Source organism: Corvus moneduloides, chromosome 3, assembly GCF_009650955.1.
Source record: "Corvus moneduloides isolate bCorMon1 chromosome 3, bCorMon1.pri, whole genome shotgun sequence".
Taxonomy (NCBI): domain Eukaryota; kingdom Metazoa; phylum Chordata; class Aves; order Passeriformes; family Corvidae; genus Corvus; species Corvus moneduloides.
The window spans coordinates 85836466-85852674 of record NC_045478.1 but is presented as its reverse complement, the minus strand read 5'-3'; the positions used below and the strand labels follow the sequence as shown (position 1 = coordinate 85852674).

Below are 16209 nucleotides of genomic sequence, written 5' to 3'. Positions count from 1 at the left end.
TGACAGTACTTAACAACCGTCATTCCTTATGAGAAGAAAAATGGACCCCCATCTGTTGAAGATCTTCAAACATTAACCAAAAGTGAGCATATGAAATTCCACTGATCCTTTCCTCCTTTTTGTATTTTTCCTCAGTTTTGTATTTCCAGTTGCTCAAAGCCAATGAATCCATCCAGTTCTCTCTTCCCCCTTATCCCATGGCATGTATGTAAAAGTGCATGATTTTAACCATACATTTTGGCCAGCTTGTGTTCTGAGCCTTCATGGTAGGTTTGTTTCCTAGCTGTTCTCTGAAACCCTGAAGGCCAGAAACTAGCATGTATCAGGAAGTAAATGTTCTCACATTTTGATGTTGGCTGCATAGCATACAGTTTGGTCTTACAGTGCCTGATATATCCTTATTTGTTTACATTTGCTGTGCTTTATTGAGGTTATTGTAATGACTTTGACAAAATGGAGTGGATGTCAAGATACTTAGGACTAGTTCCATAATGATTGCACTTGACTGCCTTTAAAATAGCCTGTTTCTCTCTGTGGTTTTCATGGAGGGGTTTTGTTCTTCATAAATTTTGATAAGTAGGAATTCCAAACCAAACAGAGTTTTGTCAATGCTTTGACTTCCCCATTCTTCACACCTTTTTTAGCCCAGATCCTCAAAATTATTTGAAGTTGTAAGTCCTCTAGTTGTTTGATTTCATTGGGATTTTTTAATTCTAATTTGCAAGAAATCGAAGTTGTATTTTTAAAAAAATTACTTAAGGTGATTTAATGTAACAGAGCATCTCTAGGAGTCAATAGTATCTCTTTCATTGGATGTTTATAGGAACAGTTTGAAAATAGATGGTAGAATGTGTTTGATCAGGTCTCAGAGGAGAATCTCACTATGTCTTAAGGTGATTTTCAGCAACAGTTCTGTGGTTCCACAGGTGGCTGAGGGGTGGTAAATTGGTTGGCTCATTGGTTGTTTCCTGGAAAGAGAAAATAAATATTATATAAATTCAAGAGTAAATTAAATGTTTAAGTAGGAATTAAAGTTCCCTTTATTTTTCTACAGCCTTAGGTGTTAATTCATATTTACTTTATGACAAAGAATTTCTCATTTTATGTTTATTCTTGCAAAGAAATTTTTTCCTCTTGCCATATTTAAATTTCACTTGACACTTTTAAGCATGGGTAAAAGCCTTTTAAAAACATTTTGTGTTGTTTGATGGTTTATTAACAAAATGTCTGACACAAATGCATTGTAAAGAGTATTAACAGTACTGATTTTTGTGGGCTGGTTGGAACTTGACCCTCTGACTCAGTTGCAGACTTGTGACGCCCTGTCTCTGCTGTTGATAAGGCAGACAGTGAAGCAGGTGTTTAGGGTTGCCCAGTTGGTTTCTCTTTCAAAGCTGTGATTTACTCCATAGTTATGAACGCTAATGTCTTACTTCAACATGAAACTAGAAATAAAACACTTGTTATAATTTGAGTTTAGAGTCTCATATGAGGAATTTGGAGTTTATTAAATATTGCTTTTCAGTATAATTTTGTATTTTTGATTCTGTCCATCATGTCCTGAGTGCTTTATAAGGAACAGTCATCATTTTTCTTTATGTAGTGATAGACAGGCTTATATGTGTCCAGTCAAGCTTGTCCATGTGTTTTCCTTCTTCAGAAATCGGAAAGATGGACAAGATCTATCCATATATGTCACAAAAATGGCATTTTTGCATTATTCTAAGTTAATGCCAAATTCAGTCATGTATTCAAGATTTTTCTAAGCTACAGCAGATAACATTCACCATTTCAGGGAGGAAAATAAGCACCACTGATATTTCCATAGAATCATTCACAGCATTATCCCATTATTTGAGGTAATGATCAAAGATAGTTAAGAAATGCAGCATACTTTTCTGGCCTGAGATTTCCAGCCCATCAATATTTGTTAGCATACTTTAGTTTTGGATGTTGTGACTTCCTTTAGGTGAGAATTTTTATAGGGAGGAGGAGCTTCTTCTTGTTGTTGCTGTTGTTATGACTGATGGCATTTTACTGTAATAATTAACCACATGAAATGGGACTCTTGCATCCATGAATTGTGGAGCTGGGTGAGAATTACACAAGTGAAAGGTGGAGGGGATGTGACGTGTCTTGTATCTTCCCATATTTCAGTTAAGAGATTTCTTTCATCTGGTAGTAATATCTCTATGAGTACTTGGAAATGCTCCATGCTATTTCTTTTAAGTATTGTGTTTAATTTATGACTAAATATCTGATTTATTTTTTTCATACTTTAGTTCTTCATGCCATGAAAGAGGATAGCGAGAAAGTGCCAAGCTTGTTAACAGACTATATTTTAAAGGGTGAGTATGCTTCTTAGCAGGGTTTTTATTTGATGCTAAATTAATACATATATGGTATTAGTACCTAAAAGGTGTTTTTGAAAATAGTGATCCTACAGCATTCATGAATTATGTTGCTTTTCAATCAAACACAGCTCTCATTTATGTTCTATTTTGTCCAAGCTTTCTGAGCGTACAGTTCATAAATAAAACATGTTTGTTTGTGGTAGTAAAATATAACAAACTGCTTAATGGCATCAGCAGGAGCAAAGAAGTCTGGCTTATGAAGTGAAATGGGTATAGTTAAAATCTTCCATTGTACAGTTTTTTAAGTATTGGAACTCAAACTGACCATGGTAATAATGCATTTGCTATGCAGAGTGCTTACAGCTTCATTTCAAGTGTTACCTTCTGATCAACAGTAAAAAGTATTTATTTTACTTATTATACCTTCTTAGGATTTTATTTCGAAAGTTTTTGTGTGAATAATTTATTCTCCAGTCTTACGCATTGATTATGTTAATAGAATGTCAGACATTGAAAAACACTGCTTGCTTTAGCTTTAAGGAGTTGTTCCAGGTAGTTTCCATGTTGTTAGATTATTTTTAAATGTTTTTCGTCTGACTTCATTTTTGCCTAGATCTTGCTAATGCTTATGTTCTTACTTAGTTCTTGGTATATGATACAATTTTCTTAAGTGTTTAAAGTTTAGCAAATGCATCAAACTCCCAAGATCTGAACAAATAGCTGTACAGAAGGATGATGGATGCCTTTTTGTTTGCTGCCAAAATGTTCATGATATGCTGCTTTTCAGATGCTGCAAAAGTTTTTCTCTTCTTTTGGTATCATGCATTACAAGTCTCATCCTTTTTTCAAATACACTATCATTTGACTTAACTCACTCCATATGATTTTTAAAGGGTTTTGTATTTCTTACACAAACTTACAGTCACTCTCGTAATCTCATCTCACAGATATTTGAAAGCACTTCCAGGTTTAAATGATGGGTGACATATAGTGTTCTGTCACTTCAGAAAAGCTGAAAAAAGCCATTTAGTATTCTGGAAGCTCCAACAGACTTCATGTTGAAAGAGACCCGTTTCTAAGTTTTGTGCAGGGTTGAAGAAATGTCACATACAAGAAGAATGCAGAGGTCCTTTCAGTTGATTCCTTTGATTTTTCCATTGTTACTCTTTCTAAAAATTCTTCCTAAATTAGACAGATTTGTTTGCTTGTGAGCCATGTAGGAACATGGTCAAGGTTTTATCAGTGGTGATGGTACTAAACTGTAGTTTTGTGAAGCAGAATCTTTGACCCAAGAAGATGAACTGTTGTCAGTAATTAAAACTATTTGCTCTTCTTAATACATCTGGTAGTAAGTGACTGGATTTAACAGTGCTCTTCACAGTGTCTGCTCTTATTTTTAGATGTAGCTATCCAGAAGAACTTGCAGATTACTGGGATATTGAGAAGAAACTGGCATCTTAGGGAAATTGAGAAATTTTCTTTATAAGCAAAGAAAGTTTATAAAAGCAGATTACCTGAATATATGAGAAGATGACCTAGTAAGCTTCAATTGAAGTGCCTTCCTGCCTCTTGCATGCTTGTTACTTAAAAGTCACGAGGGATGTTCTACTAGTTAGATGCAACAATTACAAAAACATCATCCATCGAGTGTCTTGGGTCAAACAGGTCATTATATGCAAACACTGCTGTCTTTAAATTGTGAAACACAAATTGTGGGAACATGAAGCGTAATCACCCACATCACTCACAGTGAAAGGAAAAGGCAATTTCCCCTCAGCTACCACTTCCTTAGTGAACAGAATCAAGCCTTTCTTCATCCTCTGTGGGTTTGTGTGCCCAGTGGCAAGGAGTTGTGAGCACAGAATTCTACTTTTCCTTTCAGTGTAGCCTTAACTAAACTTTATATGCTATGCTGACATTATGTTAAATATTTATAACTCAGCTAACAGTGTTAACCTGGTAATGTGGATTTATTCTATGGCACAGGCAAAGTCTTCCAATTGTTTCTGAAGTTGTAACCTATTGCTCTTTTTCTGCTGCTAAAACTTCTGGCCTTAAATTCCAGCAAGGCTTTCATGGCACAAAATACTCCCAGCCATCTGTCTATTGTCTAGACATTATTTTTAAAGTTAGTTAAAAGGAGATTGGTTGAATTCTTTACAACCACTTAGATCAATGTTCAGGTGAGCTTTCATACCTGAAATTCTAACCCAATTCTTAAATTCCAAAATAAAAGGAGTGACCTACTTTTTGAGGATTCTGCTCTCTTCACTGTAAAGATTAAAAATGTCTTGGCAAGGTAAAAATCTTTAAGATTTAGGGTTTGAATTTTTTTTCTGAAAGAAGTTCTGGGCCCAGTGATAATAATCCGTATGGTGTAGTGGTAATTGTATTCATTTTACACTGAATGGATTTTACTGCTTTTTCTTAAGCTTTAATCAGACATGAAATTTTGAAATGTGTGAATTATATCACCAAAGGTACTTGGTTCTGTTAAAATCTGTTAAGTACATGTTCCTTTGAGGATCTTTTTTTTCCAATCTTACAACAAAAAAAAGCAGACAGTAAATGACATGTGACATTAGGATATGTGTAGCTTTATGGGAAATCCAGTTTGGCATCTGACTGCGCTGGTAAAACCTTTTTTCAAACTTTATATTCTGTTTTACAGAGCAGAAAAAGAAACTTACAAACAAGCTCTTAATTATTTTTTAAAGCAGCACTGTCTTGCTATTCTGTGGTATGTAAAAAATTAGAATATGCAGTCTTATGTGGGTGTTATGACTGTCCACAGAATAATAGACTTGCCCAGATATGGGTGGGCACTGTTGAAAAGTTGCTTTAATTGTTCAGAAGCAAGAACTGAAGAAAAAATGTCAGGAAAAAGATTATTCCCAAAGTATTGTTGGTACAATGTAAAGGAACAAATAAAAGAAGAATGCTGTGAACATGGAAAGGTAAATGGAACCATAAGATTGAGCATAAGTGTTGATGTAACAAGAAATCTTACCACATTATTGGTGTTCTGAAGATAGTGAAATAAGTTTATATTTTCTGTGAATTCCAACATGTTTTGTAGAATTCACTATCTTGAATAACTTGAGCTAAATGCCAAAATAATTCTGAAATTTGGATCATGTGGGAAGACACACACGCAGACTCCTCTGTGTTGTCTAATACTCACTATCTTCATTTCATAATGATTGAGTAAAGTTGTTTGGACAAGAGCAGGAACTTGAAGGACAGTTCTACAGCCAGATCTCCTATTGACCTTCTGTGTTACTATGGATCATTCTTGCACTTTATTCTTCATAACCAGCTAATCTTTCTGAAATGCTGGAAGTAGAAATCCTCAAAACCTGGTGTGGGCAAATCCAGTGTAATAAAGATATTAAAAAGAACAACTCAGTGCATTTCATGTTAGGGGAAAAAACCACTCTATATGCATTTCTCAATAGGATTATGAGTTTTGAAAATATTTCTGGTGCTTGCTTTCTTTAAAGCATCTTCTTTCCCCAATTTCTACTGCCCCTTGTGTCCCCCCAAATGTTAAAAATACCGTCATTTTCCTTGTCATGCTTAAGTCCCTCTTTCCAGGGGTGTTCAGCTTTCCCCTTGATCTTTTCTGTAAGAAGTATCTCCTCAAAGGTAAGTATCCCAAAGCCAGACTAAGTACAAACCCTGTGAGGAGTGGTACAGTGTAGCAGCTTACCTTCTCTTGTTCATGTTGCTCTTACTGCAGCCTAATTATTTTCAAGGGGATATTTTTCCTTTTGTGAGGTTCTGTTTGTTTTTACTTTTCAGTGAACATTTCTATCCTGAACTTAACAATAATGAAAGGGAATTAGTGATTTGCTTTGCAAGTGAACTGTAGTTCTTCTCCCACTAGCATATAATTTACATTATATTTTATAGATTTAGACCTTAAAATGGATGGTAACATGAAATTGATCAGCATTTGCAATTGTGCTTAGTTTTTTCTGGATGTATTTTAATATATCAATATTGTTACTACATTTTATCACTAGGAGTCATGAAGGAGAAACTGGGATTTGAAAAAGGGTAGGGGAATGAATTACTGACAGGGAAAGAAATACCAAACCAAGACTGAAATTCTTTACCTTAGCAAGCACGCTTCTGGACTGAAGCTGGCAGCTTCGTAAGGTCACAGTATTTAAATGCTGTTTGTGCTCATCTTTCTATTGACCTTTTTTGATGGTTGAACAAATACAATGTGCTTTGAAAACACTGTGCTTATGTCCATTGAAAGACCTAAATAAACCAAGTTTCTTGTGCACAAGTTAGGCTGTAAAGCAGATGGAGATACTTGTGTCATACCTTGTAGCTGCATTGGTTTTAGGTGTTGCAACAGTAATAGGTACCATATCCTTTAATGAAAGTGTGTTTGTATGGACTGCACATTGAATTTTTACTTTCTTTTTAAAGAAGCTTTCAGTCTTTCTTGTTGCATGTATAATGTAATGACTTTCTTCATTATGATTAATTTGCCGAGTACAATAATGCAGGTAGTATATTTTACAAATTATAAAAATTAGTATTTATATTTATGGTATTATATATATTATATATAGTGTAGTTGCACCTGTAATCTTTGCAGTATGGCAAGTTTAGGTTGCGTTCTGAAGAAAATCCCTCTGTGCAATTGTTTTTGTCTTCAGTCTCACAAATAATAATTGCCAATTTCAACCCCACAAGACAGAAACAAGTATTGTGGGAGTAACAGAAATACTGTAGGGAGCAGCATCTAGGTAGGAGAAGGACTGAAACTGCTGTTTGTATTGAGCTGACGGCTGTTGCCTTGAAAAGCCAACATCTGCTTGGGTCTGATGTATTCACCTACTTGAATGCACATGCAGGGGCTCCAGTCTGTTTGGAGCCATGAGAACATGGGAGTGCCTGCTGGGATGGAGTTCACAGCAGGTTTAAAGTAGAAGCTGAGGACAGCATTGTGGGAAGGGGAATCATCTTGTTTTATTGCTATATGGGTAGTGAAGAATATCTGACAAAATCTGCTGGAAGCAAGAGTTCCTTAATTTAGCTACTTCCAGAACAAATCAGTGATATATATGAAATGTTAACCGGTGTATACACAGAATTAAGGTGTTAGGGTAGGTTGTCTGGTATCACGTCTAGACATGTGTTATTTCAAGATTAGTACTTTTGTACTTCCAGTTTTTACAAAATGTGAAGATTTAGCTTCATGTACAAGGACAATTTTTACCTAACTGTTGTATAAAATATATAAGTATGTACTTACAGCTGAAATGATTGCCTTTGAAATCAGATGTGTTATTACTGTAAACTGTTATAAGATGTATTTACTGCTAAGCTGTATTGTTTTCCAGTTGTCCTCAAACAGTAATTGTGACAGAGTGCTAAAAATAATATGCTATACATTACTAGTTAGTAAAATGCCTGAAATTTTTTTCTGAATGTAGATGTCATGGAAGCAGAATAATTGTCCATCTTTCACCTTGCTATTTCATAACTGATCTTTCAAGTAAAAACTTAAAATATTTTTTTTTGTTTTAACGAAGCAAGAATTTGCACCTTGTTCTATTTAAATTATGCAAATATTTCAGATAATGAGAACATTTTATTTTCTTGCCTTTGAAGTTTTTGTTTAATTGTTACACCTGACTTCTTTATTTGCTTTTGTGTTGTGCTAGCATTGGTTTGAAAGCTGGATTGCTCTGAGGTTTGTGTCTTATACTGAAACAGGAATGAGAAACACATGAAGGACATGTCTTATCTTCCCACTGTGTGATTCTAGTACACGCACCAGAATTAGAAAGTAGAGTTAGAATCTCAAATTGTCAGTGCATATTTTTAAAATATAACTGCATGCGTCACCTGTTATTTAATATTTTGTTTTCAGATATAACACTTTAAAAAGCACTATTTAAGACATGACCTTTAGTTAACTCATTTCTGGATAATATTAGTTAAAGATAGTGGGTTGTGTCACTTCCTTAACTTTTGAGAGAGGCTGAAAACTTAGTTGCCAGTTTCAGTTGATTACTAGATTTTACTGTGTTACTAATAGGGTAGAATCCAATATTTAAGTATTTTAGTATATACATTACATTTTTATGCAGACCAGCTTCACTGATATTTATCTATGTGTATTTGTGGTTTTTTTGCAGTTCTGTGTCCTACATGAAGAGGGCTGCCTTTCAGAATTAGCCATGCTCCTTTCTGTGATGAGAAGCTTTCCTTGGATATAACTCATATTATTTTTTCATTTGGCTCTATACCTAAAGCAGTATTCATTTACCTCCTCTGTGTGTGTGGATTTTCTGATTATACAGTAAGTCAACTGGGCATGACAACTCATCCAGTTTAACTTAATAGTGCAATGAACTGGAGCAGGGAACAAACATTGTACAGTTTTACTTGCATTGTTCTGACTTTTTAAAGTCTATTTTTACATTGTATAGCATGTAGTAAATCCTCCTGCACATTTTGTTGTTGGAAGGAAAAGTAAACTTTGAATAGTGTAAATAAAATAAGCCTCATTTTAAGGAATCAGTATTTAAAAGCATCCTTAGTTCCTAAACAAAGTTTAAAAAACAATCTTAGTCAGACTTGGAATTTAAGATTCAAGTGAGTTCTCCAGGACACTCCAGGAAGGTGATTCTGAAAGTCAGAAATCAACACTGCTTTGTAAATGGTAGCCTTGAACTATACAAGATTTGTTCATAGATGAACAAATCCAGATTTCCTGGTTTGACATAAGTAATTGCGTGTTACTTGTTCTTGGTATTAACACAAACATCTGACTTATGTAGTATTTCATGTTTGGTTTTATTTTAGTTATTAATGTTCATGTGGCTTAGATATTCTCCCGTATTGCTGCTATAATTTTACTGGTTTTAAAAAGTGTTTGATCTTAATGAAAATGCTTCGATATATAAACATTTTAAAAGGCAGTATCTTTTTAAAAATACATGTACAGTTTGAAAAACTTGCACCTGACTTCCAAGCTAGTATTATATTGAGATGTTTGGTTTTGCGTACCTCTGGATTTTACTACAAATCTCTCTTGTAAATTGTATGCACTGTCTCCTCTGTGATGATGGACCTGCATTGAAACAGATGAGAATGTATTTTACAAATCCTGTAAAAGAAACGTACCCCATAATCTCAACTTTAAATACTTGTCACAAGTAATTCTGCCAGTCTAAAAGATGAGATTTAAATGTAAGGAGTACTAATTTAAAAAAACAAACAAAAAAAAAAAAAAACCCAACCACTTTTTTTCTAGTTTGAGTTCCTATTGTTTCTTCATCCAGATACATATACTGAATATCTGAAGGCATTGGAATATAAAGTTCTAAAGAGACAAACGTGTTTTCTTCAGTTTTTTCCATCTAAAGTCTTCAGGGGTTCTGTTAAAGAATACCTGAATACCTTGCGTCATCCTTCATCTTCAGCTTTATCGTCATCACCAAATACGATTTTGATCAGTAAAACAACATGGTTTGAAAATAGTTCTCATAGTGCATTTTTTTTGTTCTAAAGGCCTCAATATTTTTGTCTTTTGTGCCTTTTTCAGCTTAAAATTCTTTTTCTCCTCCCTCTCCCCCACTTGACCACCAATGGATACTTGCCAGCCTGCTCAGGAATAAATAGATCCTCTCCCTAAGTGTGTCATATATGAAGAAGTTTTTTTGTTGCTTTATTTTAATTCATTTGTGGTTTCTCTAAAAAGAAGGCTGCCATTTATTTCTGTAGCTGGTGTGTTATATATTCATTATGGCATGCTTTTTGTATAGAAATTCTTGATGTTGACTGTTGATACCTGGAAATAGGCAAAGGGGATGACCCTGCTTTATTTTAAAAAAGGTGCATATGTGAAACCCACCATGTCTCTGTGTGAGATTATTCAGAGGTGCTTCAATCTCCTGATGAGGCTTGAAGTGACAAGATGGAACAAAATAAACAACAATTAAGAGAAGAAAAAAAAAAAAGGACAACAACAGAAAAACTTCTGTCAAAGTTTGTGTTACTTGTACCAAATCTTGTATGACATAAAGTCACAAACTACTAAAAGTAATGAAACTGGAAATAAAGACCAGAAACAGCTTTAGTGAGCTAAGCATCTGCTTGGGAATTTCATGCCTCTCATCAGACTAAACAAGATTTCAGTATGAAAAGTACCTGTTTACCTTGTATGCATAAACAACAGCTGCCAAATGTGGCAAGTATTATATGTATACCTATATATGTACATTTAAAAAAACAGATCTCAAAACATTTGAATAAAAAGAACCATGCAAATCTGCTTTTCTGCTGAGTTCTATGTACTTTGTAGTCTCTACTATGCATCCTTTTCTTCCTGATCCATTATTGAATCTTGCATTCTTTCAGGGAGATGGATTTCATTCTTCTTTTTAGTTTTAGCATGTGACAGTTGTAAATGGCCACCCAAAAACAGCTGACAGATACCTGAGCAGAGATTTTGTGAAAATCAGTTCTAATTTTGATATGAAGAGCGCTGGAAGCAAAGTTGCCCTAAAGTCATTGAGTTTTAAGGTACTTAATTTATTTGTACCACTTGCTTTACTTCTTTGTCTGCTTTTATCTAACCCTTTTTCTGTGTTTCAGCTCTTTTGTTTGAAGTTTATTTGCTTCATGGATAGGGTAGAATTTTGAGTCAGGGACTATCTGGCCAGGATGTCAGAGGTAGTCAAGAGTCCTAAAATTGTGTGGTTTTGGTTAAGGGAAAAAACTTGAAAACAACATTGGTTCCCTTCTCGTGATAGATGTAGCTGGACTCTCAGCTGGTGTAAGAAATTGATGATGAAGAACATCTGCTGTTGACTGTGCCAGGTAATCGTAGCCTTTAACTTGGATTAGTACCATAGCTGTTCACATTGTTGCTTCCAGAGTGGATTACCCTGGCATTCTTTGTGCATGCTTTTCACCTGGAAGCTGTAGCTAGGCCAGAAATGGCACCCTGCGTGCTTGGCAACAGTGTTGATAATCAAGCGTATATCTGCGCAGCACCTTTCACAGCAGCCTCCTTCTCATTTCCAAAGGGACAATTTGTGGTCTGGGTTTCAACTTGTGAAGCTGTAGATGGTGCAGAGCCTGTGCAGCAGGAGGCCTGCTTCTCTGGCTCTGGCAGCCACAGGCAGTGGACAGCAGCAGCCTCACTGGCAAAGCTTTCTAGCAGAGTGCTCCTGGCTCTGATGGATCCAAACTGGAACATACTGACTCCTTGTGTCATTCTGCAGTGTATCTTTGTTTCAGGCAATGGTGGAACTATTATTTGATTCAGATATTAATCCTGATTTTTAAAACTTATGAACCTCCCAAGTTAAAAAACCTCAAAAAAACTATCATCCGGTAAAATACGAAATCTCAAAACAAAATGGATCTTAACTCACATTTTGTGAATTTAGTGTTCTGCTTTTCTTGTGGGCACAGAAGTGTTTATTCTAACCCTGAACAGAAACAATCTGATTGTAATACAGGCAATCTACCTGTTGTAATGCAAAGACAATACAATTTATTTTCAAGGTGTCTGCAATTTTGCAGGTAGCAGTGTGCTTGGAGCATTTAATAGGGCCCATGTAATGATGGAGATGTGCTAGTTACCTTCCTTGCAAAGTTTCTGACACCTGAGGAACCAGAAGGAACATGTTTAAGCAGTTTGTCCTGACTGGTGAAATTAGATGTCTTGTTCCCTTGCCCACATTCTTTTGACCAGGACCTACCTCAGGAATTCTGGCTGTTTTGTTTGAATGTCTTGATCAGCAATGGCTGTCTGGATTAGCTGATCACTGTTCTGTCCTAACAATAATGAAACTGTATGAACTGAGAGATATAGTTACTGAACTTTGTGCTGCAATTTTTTTCCTTTTTTTTCTTCATCGTGTAGAAAAGTTGGATACCAGGGTCACCATCCTAGAGCACATTACAGAGGATTGTGTCCAGACAGTTCTGGAGTATCTCCAGTCAGGGAGACTCCACAACCTCTCTGGTCAATGTATTCCAGTGTGTGGTCACCTGCCCAGTAAAGAAGTTCTTCCTCATGTTCAGGTGGAACTTCCTGTGCATCAGTTTCTGCCCATTGCCTCCTGTCCTATTGCTGGGCACCACTGAGCACAGCCTGGCTCCATCCTCTTGGCACCTCCCTTCAGATACTCACAGACATTGATGAGGTCCCCTCTCAGTGTCTCTTCCTGAGGCTGGACAGGCCCAGCTCCCTCAGCCTTTCCTCATAAGAGAGATGCTCCAGTCCCTTAATCATCTTTGTTACCCTCCACTGGAGCTGCTCCAGGAGCTCCACGTCTCTCTTGTCCTGAGGAGCCCAGAGCTGGACACAGCACTCCAGATGTGCCTCACCAGGGCTGAGTAGAGGGGCAGGATCACCTCCCTTGACCTGCTGCCAATGCTCTTCCTGCTGCACCCCAGGATTCCATTGGCCTTCTTGGCCACAAGGGCTCACTGCTGGCTCATGAACAGCTTGTTGTCCACCAGAACCCCCAGGTCCCTCTCAGCAGAGCTGCTTTCCAGCAGGTCAGGCTCCAGCCTGTGCTGGTGCCTGGGGGTATTCCTCTCCCTGTGCAGAACCCTGCACTTCCTTGGTCGGATTTCAGACAGTTCCTCTCTGCCCATCTCTCCAGCCTGTTGAGGTCCTTCTGAAGGGCTGCACAGCCTCTGGGGCATTGGCCACTCCTCCCAGCTTTGTGTCATCAGTGAACTTGCTGAGGAGGCATCTGCTCCTTCATCCAGGTCATTGATGAACAAGTTAAACAATACTGGACCCACTACTGTCAACCTGCAAGTTCTCACGTGTGTTCCCAGATGCCTCGGTCTCACAGCCACTTTACAGAAAACTTTCTCCCGCCAAAGACTAGAACTGGGGATAAGATGTGAGAAACAGAATCTCAGAAAGTAACAATCAACTGGTCATTCACTATAGTTCATTTGTGTCACGCACCTCCCCAAACACACACCCTTAGACTCAGTGTTAGGAACAGTGCTATTGTATTGAGTTTGGATACAATCTTAGCAGAGGGTTCACCTTGTTCGAGACACTTGGTAGCTTTTCCAAATGAGTACACCAGCGCAGTTGGCATCAGAAACAGGGATAGCCTTTTACTTATGTCCGTTCTGGAACTGGCACTCTGAAATGGTGAAGGTTAGAACTGGGCTAGAGTTAGCATCCTTTCTGGAGTTAGACCACAGAATGCTGCAATACCTCTCTAAGTAAAAAGGTGGCATGAGCCCATTGTCACCTGCTCCTCATTTTCTGCTTTGGAGAGTAATTTGTAATGGAATCTCTGTAGTGGCTCATGGCTTTCTAAGATCTGAACATTGCAGGTTACAGACGACTGGCTTTCTTTCTGTGGCATTTAAGAGTAATGCAGGTTAGTAGGAGTTCTTTCTAAAACGACACCCTTAAAGGACTTTTCTCTCAGGCAAGTGTCAGTCTGAAAAGCACGTGCCTGCCACAGGATGGCAGCAATCCGTCACCACTGAAGCATCTCTCAGTTCGAGTGTTGCATCGCAAGATGAAGCCCAAAGATAAGCTATTCACACACGATCACTTTGTGAAGATGATATGACAAGCACAGGAAAGCCTTTGTGTATACGTACTCGTTATTAATAAAGCCATGGTTTACAACGTTTGTTACAATGTGATAATTTGCTTAGCTACAAAAGCTGGCCCTGGGGATGAGCTCTGAGTATTTTCTCGTATAGCAGTTGGTATGGGAGTTCATTCTGTGGAGGGTTAAATACTGAGGGTAAGGTAAGTAATCTCTTTTTAATGCTCCCCAGTGAGCACATATTTCCTACCAAAATCTATGGGGTTTTCACCTTTAGGCCTGTGTTTCCACTTCCTAAGGCCATCTAAACAATACATCGCTGCAGTGTGATGTCCATCTGCAATACACCTCCTGTTTCCCTGGAAGTCAGGGCCTGTTTGAAGACATTCAGTGCCTGGAGCCAGTCATTACTATTTTCATGTGTATGTACAACTACTTGCAGCGAGTTTGCTGTCATCTCTTCTGAAACTATAAATTAATTTTAACACCCAGGCCTCCGTAAGTCACTTGTAGTGGTCCCTGGTTGGTTCTGTGGTCAGTGACCTGCCCCAGTACTGACTGGTAAAAGCAAGGCTTTGTGAAAGCTTAGGGGGGTTTATAACCATTACTGTGTAAAGGATCTTGTGAAATTAAATTATTCTTTGAAGGACGTACTTCGTGAAAGCTGAGCCTTTCTATTAGAGAATACGGTTTTAAACATCAAAAAGTGCAGGGGCAAAGCAGGATTTGTAGCCAGCAAGCTCTCTGCCCTGGCAGACAGTAAGTCATGATGCCTCCAGCCAGGGATCTGCATGTCCCTGTTCAGCACCACAGGAAGTGCAAGGCCTGTCTCTCTCACCTCCAAGCCCAGTAATGACTGCAAACATGAGCCATGCTAATCCTAATGGTGCTCCTGCAGAGATGTATCAGCTGCTCACAGAACCAGAGCTACCCACTGCCTAGAGAGTACTGAGGACTAGAAACTCCTCCAGCAGGGCGTAAAGACAGGGATGAGCCAGTCAGCATGGTGGCTGATGTGAAAGGGCGGGTGAGGAAGGCAAGTGACAGAGAGAAAGCCCTGGAATTCAGGGGAGCAGACTCGGGCTCCTTCAGGCAGCTTGAGGTGGGGTGCTCAGCTTTGCCATGACAGAGGTAGCAAAGTAAAAGTGTAAAATGAATGCAAATCTTAGCTTCACAGTGAGCAACAAGAGAGTGCTATAAATGTTGACTGTCTTGCTAAAGTAATAATTTCATATGACTCAGTACAGAGAGCCTGCTACCAGAGAAGGCATGTGACTTTCTCAAAGCTGTTAATAGCACTGACAGGTAGACTTTCCTGGCTGCTTCTGCTAGTCCACATAGCAATGCATCAATTGCTGTTCCAGAGCAATCCAACCAAAACATGCTTGGTTTTGTCCATTCTTTTCCCTGCACAGATGATGGAAAGTGCCACGAGTGTCTTTGCCTAGCTGTTTGATGTCATGTCCCTTTGGAGACAGAGAAGTCATTTTCAGGGATTTGAAGGAAAGTATCCTGAGACAGTATAATACTGGGATGACACATTTTTATATCACCGGAGTCAATAATCTGAGGCTGTGCCAGGAATAGTACTGAGAGAGGAAAGACTTGTGCTCCTCTTTACCACAGAACCCTTTTTCCCATGGTGTGGGAGACATACTCCTTCCAGTGTTGGCTGCATGTAATGGGGGTAGATTGGGGCACACCTGCATCTACAGTGAGAGAAATCATACTCTTCAGTGATGGGTGTGAGGGTGCTTAGAGTCAGAAAACAAAAGAACATGTGAAAAGCCCTGAGGGAGGTAGAAAAGGCACAGCTGAGATTTACCATCACTGAAGGCATCAGACCATAGGTGGGATCAAGGATCTATTTAACAAAGCATACCTCCTTATCCCTGAGATTCTAGCAGGTATGCATAAGGAGAGGGAACAATTGAGCTATTGGCAAGATCTGTATGATCTCACATGGTACACTGATTTAGGTTCTAGATTTAAAGATTTAGAAGGATAATTCTGAATTAGGTGTGTTTAGTCAGAGCTCTCCACTTGTTTTTCTTGCAGGGCCAATGCAGGCTCCTGACCTGTGTACCTCATCATGAGGATGGCATCAAGAAGCATCTGAAAGGTGATTTCCTTCTGCTGTTCACACAGGTCAGAAGGTTTTTGTTCTTGACTAACAGCTGATTGCAGTCTTTGTATTCATCTATTCTCAGTCTCCTGCTGCCATCAGTTTTCATTCCCAGAAATCCCAAGCAGGATGGAAAATCTAGGAT

The 16209-nt window shown here is 38.1% G+C and overlaps 1 protein-coding gene across 3 annotated transcripts in view; it reads left to right on the top strand.

Moving 5' to 3' along the window:
* Nucleotides 1-10663, top strand: part of FEZ2 (fasciculation and elongation protein zeta 2) — a 28251-nt gene extending 17588 nt beyond the window's left edge. For 2 of the 3 annotated variants that reach the window (XM_032102589.1, XM_032102586.1), the window contains 3 exons: nucleotides 7-82; nucleotides 2283-2348; nucleotides 8522-10663. In XM_032102589.1, coding sequence (XP_031958480.1) covers nucleotides 7-82; nucleotides 2283-2348; nucleotides 8522-8538 — 159 coding nt within the window. In that variant the 3' untranslated portion in view covers nucleotides 8539-10663. Of the gene's footprint in view, nucleotides 1-6; nucleotides 83-2282; nucleotides 2349-8044; nucleotides 8074-8521 lie in introns of all 3 variants that reach the window. The other variant, XM_032102588.1, reaches the window with a different exon arrangement.
* The last annotated feature ends 5546 nt before the right edge of the window (nucleotides 10664-16209 follow it).